Raw genomic sequence first — 16,505 nt, 5'->3', positions numbered from 1 at the left:
GGTGGATTCAACTCTAAGCCTGAGGAGTCTGTCCACAAGGGGCTTACTTCTAGCCTCCCTAGTTCGACCAGTCGGAAACACAGGAAGTATGGCGTCGCCCCGACGTCCCGGGTCGAGGCGTTGGCGACGGGCGGCACGTCACGTGAGCTAGTGGGCGAGGAGGTCGCGGATCTTGCAGCGCGGATTCCAGAGGCATGTGGAGGCAGCTGCAGCGGCGGCAGCTGCGGCGGAGCCACTCGAGGCCTTCGCCCAACAAATCCGGAGTAATCCCGATGGAGAGAGATAATGAATGGCCCGAGAGGGCCTTTCCGCCGCCACAAGTGACCGACCCTCCCTCGCGGAGGAGGGAGAAGGCACGGCGAGCCCCGAATGTATCCGTTCTAGAAATTCCAAGGGGAGACGTGACGTAACCCCGCATCACGGGCAGAGCGAGGGAGGCACACGTGTCCGCGACTCGAGAGATGCGAGGGGGCCGCCACATCCGCTCGGCGCATGGCGACCGGATGCGGACCCCGCGCCCACGGGACGGCCGCCTCCGACGGCGCTCCACCCACGCATCCCCCCCCTCGGATCGCCAAGCCACCGCTCGCACCAGCCCTAGCGCCAGACGCATCTTGGCGCACCATCCAGACACACACATCCTACGCTACGGGGCATATCTGGGGCGTTTGGCAGGGGGTGTTGGGTCAGAGCAATTTGAGATTGGTGATTAATGGTCTCCGAGTATTTCAAATTGCCAAAACGTTATGTTTCCTACTGTTGGGGTCTCGATCTGTGCACAACACAAAGGATGGCTCAGCGTGCACCCACACCCCTGCCTCCCATGGCCTCCGTTCACCACCGTCGCCTCAGACGCATCCCCGCTGCACCCCCGCCGACCGCCACTCGGCAAGGGAAACGATACCCACCTGTGGATTGCGGTATACTCTCAAGTGATGTAGACCAGATATCAGAGGGGTGTATGAATTGAGGAGTTAGAATCAAGTATAATAATAGGCATGGCACAGAATTGTGAAAACCAAAACTTTGTAAGTTTTTTCTTATTTTTATTTTTTTTAATTGACTCCAATAATTAATTTATGAAACTTCCAACTTTGGCTCGAATTTGGAAGTTTAATTTTTCATCAATTCATCATGAATTTCCAGAAAGTTGAGCTGAATACCTTCCAATTTATCGCACTGAAATTTTAGAGTAAGCAAACAGATAAACTACATATCAATTTCAAAATACGATCTCGTGTATGGTATGAAGTAAATCATTTCGGAGGATAAAGGAGGAGGATCGGCGAAGATGAGCCGCGCGCGGAGGAATAAGGAGGGGCAAGGGGGAAGGCAAAGAAGACCCACATCTAGGGACAGGAGGCTGGCGGGAGGGAGAAAAGAGGAATGGTGATGTGGTTTGGAGCTGCAAAAAGGGGGAAACGGGAAAGGTATAAGTGTTCATTGCTCAATAAACATTATTTAGAATTAATCAAATAAATGCTAAAATTTTCTAAGTTCTCCAAGGTGCCCAGTCCTCAGAACTGCTCTCCTCTCCCCACCGAGAGTCTTAATTGTCAGTCCCCTTCCAATCCCTCATCGGAAACCATTAGGGAAGAGAGTGACCGCAGCGCGTGTTATCCCTCCCCGCAGGGCTCAACTTTCCCCGTGCCAAACCCGGCGATCCTCGGACACGAAACAGCAACCACAGGGTACCCCGGTCCCGTGCCGTCCATCCCACTCCACCTTATACCACCCCCACCGGGCTTGAGTGGATATGAAATTCGTTAAAAATTGCTATGGCAAGAACACAAGTGTGGCATGTCTCTTGGGGGATTTAGGCTGGGAGCCACTTGAAATACGAAGAGAACAAGCGAGACTCAAGACTAAGAAAGGTTCAGAACAAACGAGTTTAATGATGACACTAAAGGAATTATAATGGCCCCACACTACTTCGGTAGATCAGACCACGAAGATAAAATAAGGGAGATAGATTCCAGCACAGATAGATACAAATACTCATTCTTTTCCAGACCAATCAGAAATCATAATAGTAAGAAACAGAAGTCACTTTAGAAATATTAAAAACATTTAATATTCAAGTCGAAACAAAACATTGCAAAAATATTCGGTATATTTTCAGGTGCATGTGTACGTTAGTTGGTTGTTTGAGTATTTGCCTGCGTGTGGGGTGTAAGTGTTCTTGCATGAATCTATACCATGTTTTGCTTGCGGATAGTAAAAAATTTGTGGATTTTGCATGCGGTTTGTTTTCTTTCTTAATTGCGGGTGGTGTCCTAATACCCCCCGCCACACGCCCTTGCGGCGGCTTGCGGGGTATTAAGTTAATGTAGTGAAACGCGTGATCTCTATGCATTCCATCACCTGAAGAAGTTACACTGCAACGAAAACTGCTTGATTTAAATAAGTTTATAAAGGCAACTCTCCCCGGGTATTGATCCGATTTAAATGTAGCCCGCGCGTCAGTTCGTGCGTAAGGCATACCATTATTCACGGTTTTTTATAAAAAGTATCGGGAAAAGCTTCGGAAGAATAGATTCATTGCCGATAATGCTACAACCCCTCAATATTCTTCAAAGCACATCCCTTGAGCGTCGACCCGCTTTTGCCCGCTGATTTTCCATGCCTCGAAGGGGGATTCCGGAAGGCCCTTATGGGTACGCGTGCAAGCTTCTTTGACGGCACTTACGGTTGCACGATAGTGTCCTTTGAGGGAGGACCTCACTTTTGGAAATATTAAATAGCCTGCTGCTGTCAAGTCGGGGTCTTCTTCAACACGCTGCAGAAGGTCTCCGCAAGCAGACACTCGACTCTGCTCTTGGTCGTCCGTCAAGACCTTCCGGACGAGGTTAGTACAGATCTTTCGCATCGCCAACTTTTAAGGAATAATGGTGTGCAATGTCACTGTATGAATGCCAGAACGATCTGCGATAATGTGCACACTTAACCGACAGTCTGAATTCAGCACTCAACGCACACGTCGGGAAAAAAACGGTTACCGATATACTTTACACAAACCTTTTATGCTCGTCTGGTTGTGAAGGCACATTAACACTTTAAAAAATAGCAATGTTCCTATTACTGTAAACTCGGACAAAGAGAACGGAGTTAGGCGGAAGAGGAGGTATGGGCGAAGGGCGGAGGGAGAGAGCGAGATAGGGGGTGGGGACGAACGACGGCCGCGGGGGGGAAGCGACTGCGGCGGCGAAGGCTCTTGTCGCGACAGTCACCCCGGCGTGCCCCGCGAGGACCGCCCGCGATGAACCGCATGGTCCCGAGCTCAATGGCAAGAGTCGAAGTAAACCAGACAGAACACATAATCCTACCGGGTTCAGCTTCACTTTGCAATGCCACCCTTCTCTCAACAAGCAATCAATTTTCACCGAGTGAAGTTGAAATTGAGAAAAACGTCTATGCCCATAGTTTCGCTACAGACGTTTTGCAGAAAAAAACTGAATTCAACTCATTACTTGCATTCGTATCTGGCTGACTTCACTGAGGATTCGGAAGGAGGAAGCTATTTATGCACGATCGTTTGCATCGAGATCATATGTTTCCGCTATTGCATAAAGAATTCCATACGGATATATCAATGATAATGAAGCAAACAATTTTCGAGAATACACGCTTGAGAATGGCTTCGAATCCTGTCTGAAGGGAAGGGAGCGAAGGGTGCGGCCCCACCGCCCCCGTTCAACGGCCCATCGAAGCTGCCAGCCACGAGGGCCGGCTGCGGCGCTGATGCCGAGGGAGGCACCGAAAGCCTGGGAAGGGGGGGAGAGGGGGTCAAGGTACAGTGAGGAAACGAAAATAGCGCGGTACAAACCTTCGCTAAGCCGATTGGGGGCCGCAAATACCGAGGGCCAGGTGCAACAATAAAAGATGGGTCGTTGGGCAGATATGGATGCCGGACCGTATCGACGTTGCGTCTACATTTGGAGAGCAGAGGACATGAATGGTGTGGTTTGTATGAAGGTGTCGTGCTTAAAAGATTTTTATAACGACGGTTCAATAGCAACCCTGAAAAAATAAAAATGGCCCAGTAGCACTTCTGTCCTATGACAACGGACATAGGCATAAAGAAAAAAAGTTAAAAATCATTCGATTCCCGAAAGAGACTTCGGATAGAACGAAGTGGGCCAGGTACAAGTATTCCGACGAGGGTTAAATTTTAAAATTTGAAATAAGTAAGCTTAAGTCAAGTATATGATTACAAGAATATTTTATGCGACGAATTCCTGGGACAATGAAATTTCACTCATAAGATCTTCAGCTCTGTGACAGGCATTTTTATGCACCAATATTTTCTGTGGAGAAATGTGATGGATGTTGGAACAAGGTGTCCGCTGAAATCATATCCTCATCCTGCAAACCTTGATTGGTTTCCTTCTGCGGTCATTTCCGATTCATAAACGGTACTTCCCTGCGCCACTCCGTTCCTTTCCTGAAATATAAATGTAGTGATCTACATATTTACATTCTGTAAAATATAAGCGTTCCAAAGCAAGCCTCTAGGCACTAAGTTTGAAAAAATGATCTTCGAGCAGCTATTTCCGACCCCGGGCCGCTCTGCCTCGCAGCTATCATACATTCACCGGCGGCGAGAGCTATTGCAATCGTCACCCCGCACTCTCCACAACAATTGATTGTTCTCTGAGCCACAGGCGTCGCTTGCTATGCCTCGTCAGTTTCGTATTGTAGGAGTAGGCGTGAACACATTTGGGCTGTGGAGTTACGAAAATTTATATAGATCTCCACGTATCCTATTCTTCTACTCTATTACTGTAGTCTACGCTTGGGATAGGATTTTGATGGACCCTGCTACTGCGCACAACTCTATTTCTTAGCGCTGACTAGCATGATAAATATACTCTTAAACACCTTATTAAATATTGCAATAAATCATCATTTAGCTGGGCACACTTCCTCCGACACTTAACTTCATCCGAAATACGTAGTTTCCCTCCCATTACTTCGCTTTCCCAGTATTCTCCCCTCTATTACCCCGCAACCCTTCACAATGCCACGTGGCGGGTGTGTTAGTACACCAGCCAAACATGCAGATTTATTAGTTTACACGTCCGGTTGAACACATGATAACTCATAAACAAAAGCTCGAGCCCACAAATGAATTCATGCATCATGCAATTATTGCTTTGAATAATTCATTTTTTTCGTATGCAAGTTTGATTAATTTTTTCAGGCTCTTGGTTTCGATTTTGTTATGACTCCTCATTGTCCGAGGGAAGAACGAGTACTTCAATCTGCTTTTCACGCCGTTCATCTCCCTTATTTATCCTGGAGGACATGATTTTTCTACAAATATTTTTGGCGTAAACGTTCTGCAAGGTATCATTTAGCATATTGACATTCGTTACGCTGCCTGTAACAAGTACGCCATTTTCTGCCTTCAAAGAATATGGAGTTGGATGTTTCCTTTGTATTTCCTTGATGCACAACCAATGCAATTTCAATTTATTCTCTAAATATTCGCATACAATAGATTTTTAAACAAACGTCAGGCTTTTAGCATACCATTTCTGCTCAATATCCTTCAGGTTGATCTTCTGAAGCATTTATTAGATTTCGGTCATTACTGCTTTTAAAATTTGAGCGAATTACTCTTTGCCTTCTTAATATCGCCGCTCTGATTCCTATGCAGCAACATCTTGGTTCCATGTTATCAAGTTGGACTTTGTATGGAATCAACTTCTCAATACCCTTACATATTAGATTTTAAAATGTTTTCAAAGTGTATTCAGGGTTAACGTCAGATGATGATGCTCCGCATTGAAATTGGTCGCAGTACATTAGCGTGGAATAGCAGTGTTTTCTTTCCTGCTTGTTAAAGCGGATAGTTTCCAAATTTAATGCTGGGAATTCGCGTTTTTTCATTTCTCCCGAAGTCATTTAAGTTCCCTTTATTAAATAGACATTCTTCGCGTCTACATTGAACGTCACGTTCGACGTCGACGCCAAGAATATCTATTATCGTATCACCATCAAACTATACACAAGGAAATGAGAATATCATACTTAGGTCTTCAAATATACAAATACATTCATATTTCCCTTCAATACCATCGTAAATGTTGATTGCGTAAGTAAAAGAGCATTTGCTGGTGGCTGTGCGACTGCTCCTTAGTTAGGGGAGTCGTCCACCAGTCCACGCCGAATCATTACCTGCACTATCCATTTTCACTTTGACACGATTCACTCGAGCCCGTTCGCATGGTATTCCAATACGTCTACACTCCATCTGCTGGGCAGGCATACAATAGTTCCCTATGAAGGACTTCCTTGTTACATGTCGCGTGCCTACGCTATGTTGACAGCTATTTCGATCAAGTGAAAAGAATATTAAATGGAAACCCGCACGCCGGTGTAATGACTTTTGTAACGAAAAGGAAAACTTGACACATGGAGAAGGAATACGAGGGTCATCCGGAAAGTAGTACCCGTTCGTGAAATAAAGACACAAAAGTAAATATTAACAAACATAAAAAATTTTATTTGAAAGAGGATACTTTAAACTACTTCTCAACATAATCTCCAAGCAAATTAAGGCATTTGTCATAACGTGTGACAAGTTTCTGTATTCCTGCTGCATAGTCTTTCGCCGCCAGCTCATTGAGATACGCGAGGGACCCATCTTGCACAAATTTTTGCATAATGCAGATGGTGTTTAACAATTTCATGAACAATTGTTCGAGAAACATTGGGAAAATGCTCACAGATGTCATCAATTGTGACGCGCCGATCGTTCCTCACGAATTCGTCAACTGAGCTCACCAGTTGGTCTGTAATGACAGACGGTCTCCCCGAACGCTCATCGTCGTGTGTGTTCCCCCTCCCCATGTTGAAGTTGCGACACTACCGCCGAACAGACGACTCGTCCATTACATTGTCTCCATACACCTCCTTTAATTGGCGATGAATATCACATGGGCGAACGTTTCTTGCATTGAGGAATTTAATCACTGCCCTCACTTCACAACTGGCGGCGTTCTCAATTTTTTTAAACATTGTAAACAATCACAGAAACAACACAGACAATGCTAGCGTCACGCAACTTGGCTCAGAGAAGGCAGACAAGCCACTGAAGCTATCTGACCTCGTCCAGCGGCTACTCGCGTCGTCAGCACTTCATGCGGCACGAACGGGTACTACTTTCCGGATGACCCTCGTACTATTAGCAACGGGGCAGGCGCTGAGCAGACTACCAGCATCCCAAAAGCCCTTGCCCCAAAGGGACTAGTTAACACGGTTGTCCACGAACGAGCCCTTGCAAGTAAATTTGGACAGTCAAAATAAAAGCTTAATAAGCCATTAGAATAACAAATAAAATACGGCAACGAGCCGAATTTCTTGGAAAGAGGAATCTGATTGCTTTAGGGCAATCGACAATTCACAGCTGATATCACGAGCCGACATTGCATTTTAATGTCAAGAAGTAATCGACAGGCTCCTTAATCCCGAGTCCACGAGGTAAAAGTCAAAGTTTTAACACAAAATAATTTTGCCTATGAGAAGACCAAAAAACGGCGGAAAGTGTATCAACAGCAACTTTAGCGGAGTCAGACGCTGTTATTAAAACACGAATCATGAGAATTTAAAAGGGCATAAAGATCATTCGCCTTAATTCCTCGCTTACTGCCGTCGGCTGCGACCAGCGGGCTGGGGGACTTCTCTTTTTCCTTTTCGAATTTTTTCTCACTTTTTCCTTCCGCTGTCTTCAAGATGCCAGCTGGACGTGTGAACACTGTAGTGCTGCGCGTGGAGGGCAAGGCGAAACCCCGAGGCCATTCGTGTAGCCACTCCACGTTCTAGAAGCGTTTCAGGACTGTTTCGAAAGTGGAAACACGGTTGGGATACGTGTATACGCTAAGGAAAAGACTACTTTGACGGCGACCCTGAGCAACAATTCGTCAGTGAGGTATTTTCTTTGAAATAAAAAAGTTCGGGATCTTTTCTAACAGAGCCGGTATGTACTGGAGATCCTCGGCAGATGGAACGGCTGCGATCCAATTCGGATGCAACCGAAACAGGATCCATTTTGAAGCTCGGTAGCGGTGAATTTATGAATAAGATTCTTGAAAAATTCTCGAGAAAACTGTCTTTCCCTAACTCCGAGAAAAATACAGGTAGAACGCAAACCATCGACAAAACATCAGGTAGCCCAGTCAATGCCAAAGGCCTCGGCCCACAAATCATCGAAGGAGGAAGTTAACTTGTAGATAGAAATTCAGCAATATGGCAAGTTTCGTCGGCCATGGGAAAAGAAGTGGGAAGGTATTCTAATCGTCAAAAAAGACTAGAATTGCCCAGATATAAATACAGGAAAAAGGTACATTCATATTTCATATTGGAGGTGGAAGACTCATCTTATTCGATGGACAAAGGGGTGCTCGCGCCAGATATAACCAGGAGGACCACGTGCTTCGTCACAGTCTTTCAATTTCATCCATCAAGAGGCGACCGTTGAGGAAACAAAGCCCGGAGACAAGCTCTGGCAAGGGTGAATACAATACTGGAACACGAAGGCGACTCGTCCCCAAATCCCCGAATAACATCTCTCGGCCCCCGCCGCCCCGTGTGGCGACGACACCTGTGCCTCTGACCTTTCAACCCAGTCTTTACTCGTCGAAGCGGGAGACAACGCACTTCTTACATCGTCCTCATGTCCTCTGCGGTGGCCATGTTAATTGAAAATATATCTGGCCTCCCCGAGACCCATGAAAAAACATGTAATTTGTAAAATGGTCCATAACATTTTTAAAACTTAAGAAACATGTCACACGTAAACACAGCTAACGAGTGAACTCGGGGGTACCTCAGGGAAGTGTAATTAGGCCGCTGCTTTTCTTGACTTTTGCTTACGACTCTAACTGCGAAGTAAAGAGTAAGATTAGTATGTTCGCGTTACGACACGGTGATTTATCTGGAGATATCTGGGGATGAGGATCGTTTAATTCCAGCATAGGATCTGAATTGTATTACTAAATGGTGTTGAAAATGGGGATTTCCATTAAACCATAATAAATGTTCGGTGGTAAATTTCTTTAAAAGGTCAAGAAGATTTGTTTACAAATTAGCTAGATTTGGCTTAGAAGTAGTTGATACGGTTAAATACCTAGGTGTTACATTCACTAAAGACTTAACTAGGGGGACTCACATACGTAAAGTCTGCGGGCAAGGATATTAAAATTGGGATTTATTAGACGCATTGTCGGCAAAAGTGACTCCAACGTCAAGGAACGTTGTTACCACGCTCTTGCAACGCCTCATTTAGAATATGCATATGAAATCAGAGTGAGAAAGATCTCATTCAGGAAATTGAAAAGGTTCAACGCCGGGAAGCCCGTTTCGTTAAAAACTCTTGCGATAAAACGAAAAGTGTCACTGAAATGCTTATGGAGCTGTGGTGGGAATCATTAGAAGAAAGACGATTCAATGCTAGGTTGAACTTAGTGAATAAATTCAGATTCGCATGTTTCAGCACCAAGGTCTCGCAAATTATACACACTCCAACATACATTGGTTGCTTGAATCATGTATATAACATTCGGGAAATACGTGCCAGAACTAGCAGACTCAAGGCATTCTTCCCACGGACAATACGAGATAGCAACGGAAAGGTTACAGATAGCAAAAATGCCACTTGTCACCCTCAGCGCTTAGGGAAAAATTAGTTCCACTCCATTGCATGCATTTTCACTGGCCTAGGGTGTTTTGTCGTCAAATCCCTTCCCGCATGACCGCATTAGAATGTCTTCATTAACGTACTGCTGTTAACAGTATCGCTTCCTCTGCTTTGTCTGTTTTTAGGTTTCCCCTCCCATCCCTCGTCTCTCTCCGTAGGGGACCATCCCGCTACCTGCAGCTTTGGGTCACATTCCCTATCGGTGTCCTTGGGGGAGGAGACCGTTGTATGTTGCATGTCCATGTGGTAGTGGAATTTCGCTTCTTATTTGTCAAATTCTAGCTTGCACGTTATTGGAAAAAAATTTTACTGCATCCTAAGGTACAATTGTTTGTCAGTTGATACTACATGTATGTATTTGCATGCGTGTAAGTTGAAAGGATTTTTGCATGAATTTATACGCCACTGTTGGTATAGGTTTGCATGCATGTGTTGATTTTGCATGTTGCTTGGTTCCCTTTTACAGGTGGTGACCTAACAGCCCCTGCCACACGCCCTTGCAGCGGCTTGCAGGGTATTATGTAGATGTAGATGAACATACACAACAAATTTCAAAGTTTGATAACATAAAACATTAAAGTTAGGTAGCTAGGAATGACGGGAAGACAATTCAAGAAGCGGGTCGTCAACCAAAGAGGAAACTGTCTTCAGGATAAGGGAGGAACAAAACCATACTTCGGCGTTCTTCCGTGAGGCACCCAGCGAGCACCTCCAGACGAAAGGCGGAAAACAAAAATACGTACAGGCCATGAAGCGTGCAATTGCAGTACACGAACGGTCAATATATTAACCGCTGGATGACAGAGGTAAATGCGACAGATACCACGGATCCAACGCCCCTATTGAAACTGGGTAAGTTCAATGAAATTAATGAAACTGAGAAACAATAGGGGTGGGAGAAGAGGAGGCGGTAGAAAATCCCACACAATTGATTCATGCACTGATCAATTCCAAATTGTTTTTCGAAGATACATCTGCTATATCTGCTTGTCGGAGGGCCACTCCATCCCCCGCGTTGCCCTCGGAGGAACGTGACGCGATCAGGGAACGCGGAGAAAGGGAATATTGGAGGGGTGTGGAAGGGAAAAATGACCCCAGCCTCGCTCGGGCGGACTTAACATAACAATGCATTGTGAGACCTCTGACGGAGCACCTTCACACGCGTATTCATTTAGTTTTTAGACAAAAAATCTCTCAAGTTACGCCAAAGACGGGATAATTTACCTCATTTTAAAGATTGTCCGACCGAATCCATTTAATGATTTTACCCTAATTTGATGCTAAACACAGATAACAAAATTATTAAGTCTTCAATATATAATAATGCTTTCAACACAATGTTTTATTCATATCCCGGTATGCGGAATCAAAAACGCGAATCGGTTGCTATGGAACGCTTCTATTACTGCAGAAAAAAGATTTTGAGAAATCCCTCGACAGCACACGAATACAATGGGTTTATTAAAGACTCTCCATTCTCGGGATGTCACCGCGTAGGTGGTGTCTCTGACAACAGTTTCACCCGGGTTTCAACGAGCGTCTCCAGGTCGAAGTGAACGACGAACGAGTCGACGACGAGTCAACGAACGCTCGTTGAAACACGGGCGAAACTGTTGTCAGGAAAACAACCTACGCGGTGACATCCCGAGAATGGAGAGTCTTTCATCTGAACGCCGCGAAAATCTACAATCCCAATGGGTTTATTAGTTTTTATACAGCGTTTCCAGAAAATTTGACTAATGCCTTTCAAAATACTACAATTTTAGCGCGTAGTCAAACGAATAAACCAGAGCGATAAATGTAGAATTAGATTAAATAAAATGAAATCTAACTATCTCGAATTAAAAGGGACAACAAATTCTGACGAACGGCGATCCCATATCTCTAAATTTAGTGAACATTGACAGATGGATATAAGATCGACATTGGATAAGAAATATGGCAACCAAATACGAAAGGCATAGCATGCAAAACGGGAGTTTTTCGCAAAAAGACAGAATTTCCGCTTATTCAAACTAGGTATCTTTTTGCCTGAATACCTTTGCTCGTATGGTACAATCCACGACCGCGGTTATCGTCAAGAAAGTGGCTCTAAAGCAATCATACAGGCCTTCCACGGAAGGTGGAATTAACTAATGGATATTGAATCTGATTTCCAAATATTGATTGAAAAGCATGGTCAAAAACATGCAGGGAGAAGACATTTGGAAAAAATGTTGCTTCGAGAGAAACTTTTTTTTTAACGCTGAGCTCTCGTATTATAGACTTCCGTAGGAAGTTTAGCCTGTCGAAAATGTCGAGGCCTAATATGATCCCTAGGTTGCGAGCCTTCTCTATTGATAGATGATGGAAGGCCCGTAACTAAGAGTCCATACAAAAGAGCCAATAAATACAGAAAATAATAAAACTATACGAAGCAGTGCAAAACAGATAGCGGATCTGGGCACACCAAACAAATGGCTCCCGCGTTAAAAAAATTCGAAGTTCCGGGTGAATGGTCAATACTCAAAGAGAAAGATAAACAGACTGAAAATGACCCAATCACCCCTCTGTTATACCTGCGGAAAAGAAAGGCAACATGTTGTACAGATTCTCTGATGCGAAGGTAAAGTGAATGAACATGAACCCACAAATAAAACTTAAGAAGGGTGGACACTTTTGGTGGGAACTGACATTAACAATGAAAACACTAGGACTTAAATTCGAAGCTCATTCCCAAAGGGATGAATGAACTTATTGTCTTCGGGCTAAAGGGCTTCACAAACTTAAGATTACGCAATATCAATATTGGACGTAGAGGAAAACAAACGAAGTCCTAGGCATGATGGGGAGGAGAAACGGCCGTTGGGAGAAATGTGAAGAAGGCAGGACAAGTGGACGCAGGAGACACTGAGAAGCAATGGGATTTTGAAGACGGTCCTAGATTGGATAACGCTGGGGAAGCGAGATGGGCGACAGAATGTAGATAGGGAATTTAGGGATGCAACTAAGAGGGGGCAGAACGTGTGCAAAGTAAAAGTCATTGTAATATCAAGAATACGGTTAAGGATATTTTCTGTAATCCCAATTTGAGCTTACGAGTAAAGTGGTCAGTATGGCCATACCCATCGAAAATCTGCCCAAACCCGGTAGGCTACGGTTAGCAAAAAATTAATAACAGGAACGTGATGAAAATGTCGCCATATTTTGATATTTTAATTGATAGCATTCCCTACTCTTCTGCTAGTAATTTAATTAAGAAAGCCATGTCAACATCTGGGTGTATGAATTTAAAATGAGCATATTAAATGAATGAATTGACGGGTCAATTGCAAGGAGCTGGCCTATATAGCTTTTGAATATTCTATGCTATTCTAGAGCTTTATGTCCTTAAGTATACCAGGTAAAATTATGTATTATGAATTCAGAGAAATGGAGTGTTCAAAGAACCCGCACTCGAGCAGTCGGCCGGTAGGACCCGGGTTCGAACAGCGAGTGGCCCCGGCGAGTGATTTTGAACTTCTCGCACCCCTAGTGGTGCACAGCGACTCCGCTAAAGCCAGTGCTGCGACATCACTCGCAGTGTATTTGCGCAAAAATATCAGTGACGGTGGTCTTCCGTCGGATTCATCGCGACCTAGGTTTCGATGAATTATCCTCACGCGAGGATGCTGGGAAGCACATAAAGCCTAGGCCGCATTTTATTCCGAGGAGGAAATGCATTTTACCGGTAATCGAGTTTGAATTAGTCATAAACACTCAAAAGTAATTCATATCGTGAATATTAAGACTAGGCGTAAATGAGAGTAGACCAATTTGAAAGATTCCACAAAAATCCAGGGGAACCTGGCAAGTTAAGTCTTCCTTCATTTACGCCTCGGGTGAAAGACGAACACCAATTAACGCCTGAGACACACATTGAGACAAGACAATGTGATGGAAGGTCATTACAATGACAACTTAAATTTTTGATTGAGGGTGGAGGTCATGCGTGCTTTGTTATTAAATATTGAGTTGAGCTTGAGGATGGATGCTTCACTAAACTGCATGCTGACTAGTTCGAAGAGTTATTTCCTCCAGTCCGCTTCCTAGATACGGAAACAGCAAGCAACTTTCAATGGAAGATGCCAGACGTTTCCCATGAGGTATCCAGTTTCCCATGAGGAATCCACTCTCACGGATACGTCAGATATCGTAACAGAACCAAGTTCAAGTCACTGGTCAGTTATCACAGGTGAAAACTGTACTTTGGATATTTGACACCCTGAACGTAAGGCCGAATCAGTAAAAACGTTTGCAGCCAGTATAAATATTATGTATCCACACGACCTCACCTTGAGAAATCTTACTTTTACGGAAAAATAGAGCTCCATCATCCATCAAGCAGTAAAGATGCTAATTCTAATAACATCATTAATATGAATCCAAAAATATAAAATAATTTAAACGACTTGATTTCCACAACGAATTTATAACTTTAACGGATACACTTATGAAGTTATAAGCACGTAAGCAAACTTACGAAACAATCCTACCAAACAGAAAACATCAACATTGATTTTTAACTATTATGCTACAAATGTAGTGGGAGAAAGGCTTACGTGCACGCACGCTTCGACAAAGGCAGATTAGAAGTGCGAAAAACGACATCGCGTATCCGAAAAGGGAAGAGCATGCCCACAGGAAATCGGTCGGCATGGCTGGATGCCACGCAACCCAATCGGGAGGAACTTGAGCGGCGCGCAATCCAGAGCGCGGAGCAGCCGGCCGTTTCTCTCTCCCTTCGCGGACTCACGCACACAAACACACTCAATCTCTCTCGCTTACCCTTGGTGGCCGCGAGGGCGGTGAAGATGAGCACGGCGAGCAGGAGGCGAGCGGCGCGGGGGAGCGGCATGGTGGCGCCGGCAGTGGTGGTGTGGGGTCGTCGTCGCTGGTGCGGTGCACGCGGTCTTCCTCGCGGCGCCGGTCACTCACTGCGGCTGCACCCGGCGGGGGCGGCGGTGCTGCCTCCTCGCGGTCACAACGGCATGCGAGGGGCTGCGAGCAGAGGAGAGGGGGAGACGGGGGTGAGCGACCAATGAGCGGCCGGGGCGCGGGAGGGGGGACGCGGAAGCCACACGCCCACCGGCCCGCTGCGGGGGCGGATGCCCCCCACGGAACTCCACCGAAGTGTCGAAGCCCTCCTCCGCGGATTGGTCAATTTACGCACGCAACCGGCGGAGATTTCTTCGTCCCAGCGCCGATCAAACTGCATCGATGAATGCGGAACCGACGACAATTTTTAATCTCGGCTAGGATTTACGAAGGCCATCTCCATGCTACTCAAGACATTTTCATCGGAACCGAATGACTTTCAACTGCTAAACCTGAACGGAACGCAGCATTCTTATCGTTGAAATATTAAAATATTTGGGCGAAGACAACTTTGTGGAGGGAACAAGAAATCACTTCATTGAACTCGCACGCAGATAATAAAGGGTAAGGGCAAGGGAACATCTGGAAGGCTAGCTACGGAGCACGACTAGTCGATGACCCCTACACCCACCCTCTCCACACAACTCCACCACTGGTTCAGTGCTTGAGACCAAGGCTGACGATGGGGAGGAGGACAAATAGTCGGGACGCGGTGCACCGGATGATGGGCCTTGGGCTGCATTGATCATCGCATCTCGACATTTCCTAGCTATGTGAGTGTACAGTGCAGGGCATATCCGCCTTTTTTCATCAATGAGAACCCTGTTTAAAAATTATGTTTAGCTATTCCACACCCACCAGAGGGGCCACATACCTCGCAAGGAGTCCGGAACATAATGCTGACGGCCGCTAGGCTACGATTCTCTTCTAGCGCACCGCGTATTATTTTCGGAGCACCAACTGTGGTGTACAATACCGCGATGGTGAGATACGATCCTAGACAACGCATCCTTGAGCCTATGACTCGAATCGCGGAAAGGTGGTTTTTCGATACCCCGGGGCGTGCAAAAGTCGGTCGGTCCTCAGAGCGGGTGCCGCAAGCAGCGGCAAATGTAGAGTAGCGCGAACCTGACTTCGACAAAGAGCAACCTAGAAGATACCTAAGAAAATAAGCGATGTACAGTCAGAACCCTTTCAAAATTCGGAACTCGAATGTCTATTGTTGTATCTATTGTCCGCCTGGAAAAATTTCCGTCATATTTTCCATGCGAAAATGTGACATTTTAATCCAATAAACTTCCCACATATCAGGGTTTCGACAAATTTTGTCACCCTGTTCTACCTCCTAGGCCGCGCTGACACAGCGCAAGGTCGGTCTAATAAGTCTAAGGCGGGAGTCGGTGCTTTTCGTGCCTCAGTGGCCACGAAAAACCGTCCAAATGACAATTCCCGATCCCTTAAAAGACTGACACTGCCTTGCACCCATCTCTCAACTTCTAAGAAATTTAAGGTCTTCGATTGTTTTTGGAACTCGTTAATGATGGAGGAAAGAGTAACCAGATTGACTCATGCAAATACGAAATATAATGATGGAATCGAATGAGAATTAAATTGGACAAAGTACTAAAATCTACGCGACACGCTGTTCAATAGCTTTCCGCCGCCCCCACATTCCTCTGCACAGCTCCTCGTCTGCATGAAGTGGACTGCGGAGCCGCCCATCAGAACGCCTAGGTGATATTAAATGTTGAGACGATACACACGGGGACATTTTTACTGGCTGTTGTTCCAACACCTGTCACAGTGGGTGTGGCGCCGTGGAAATTTTACGTCCATTGAGAAATGCCGTCAATAAGCTTCACATTGACAATCTTTTCAAAATTCCAAACAAAAATATATCGTATTA

The 16,505-nt window shown here is 45.3% G+C and overlaps 1 protein-coding gene across 3 annotated transcripts in view; it reads right to left on the bottom strand.

Annotated features, from left to right (window-relative positions):
• The window catches only part of LanB1 (laminin subunit beta-1), a 115,100-nt gene extending 100,488 nt beyond the window's left edge, over positions 1 to 14,612 (bottom strand). For all 3 annotated transcript variants that reach the window (XM_071586762.1, XM_071586763.1, XM_071586764.1), the window contains exon 1: positions 14,510 to 14,612. In XM_071586762.1, coding sequence (XP_071442863.1) covers positions 14,510 to 14,579 — 70 coding nt within the window. In that variant the 5' untranslated portion in view covers positions 14,580 to 14,612. The remainder of the gene's footprint in view (positions 1 to 14,509) is intronic.
• Positions 14,613 to 16,505: the final 1,893 nt, after the last annotated feature.

The sequence above is a fragment of the Hetaerina americana genome, unplaced genomic scaffold (genome assembly GCF_022747635.1).
Source record: "Hetaerina americana unplaced genomic scaffold, ioHetAmer1.1.p SCAF_257, whole genome shotgun sequence".
Taxonomy (NCBI): Eukaryota; Metazoa; Arthropoda; class Insecta; order Odonata; family Calopterygidae; genus Hetaerina; species Hetaerina americana.
This window is presented reverse-complemented; position numbering and strand designations above follow the sequence as displayed.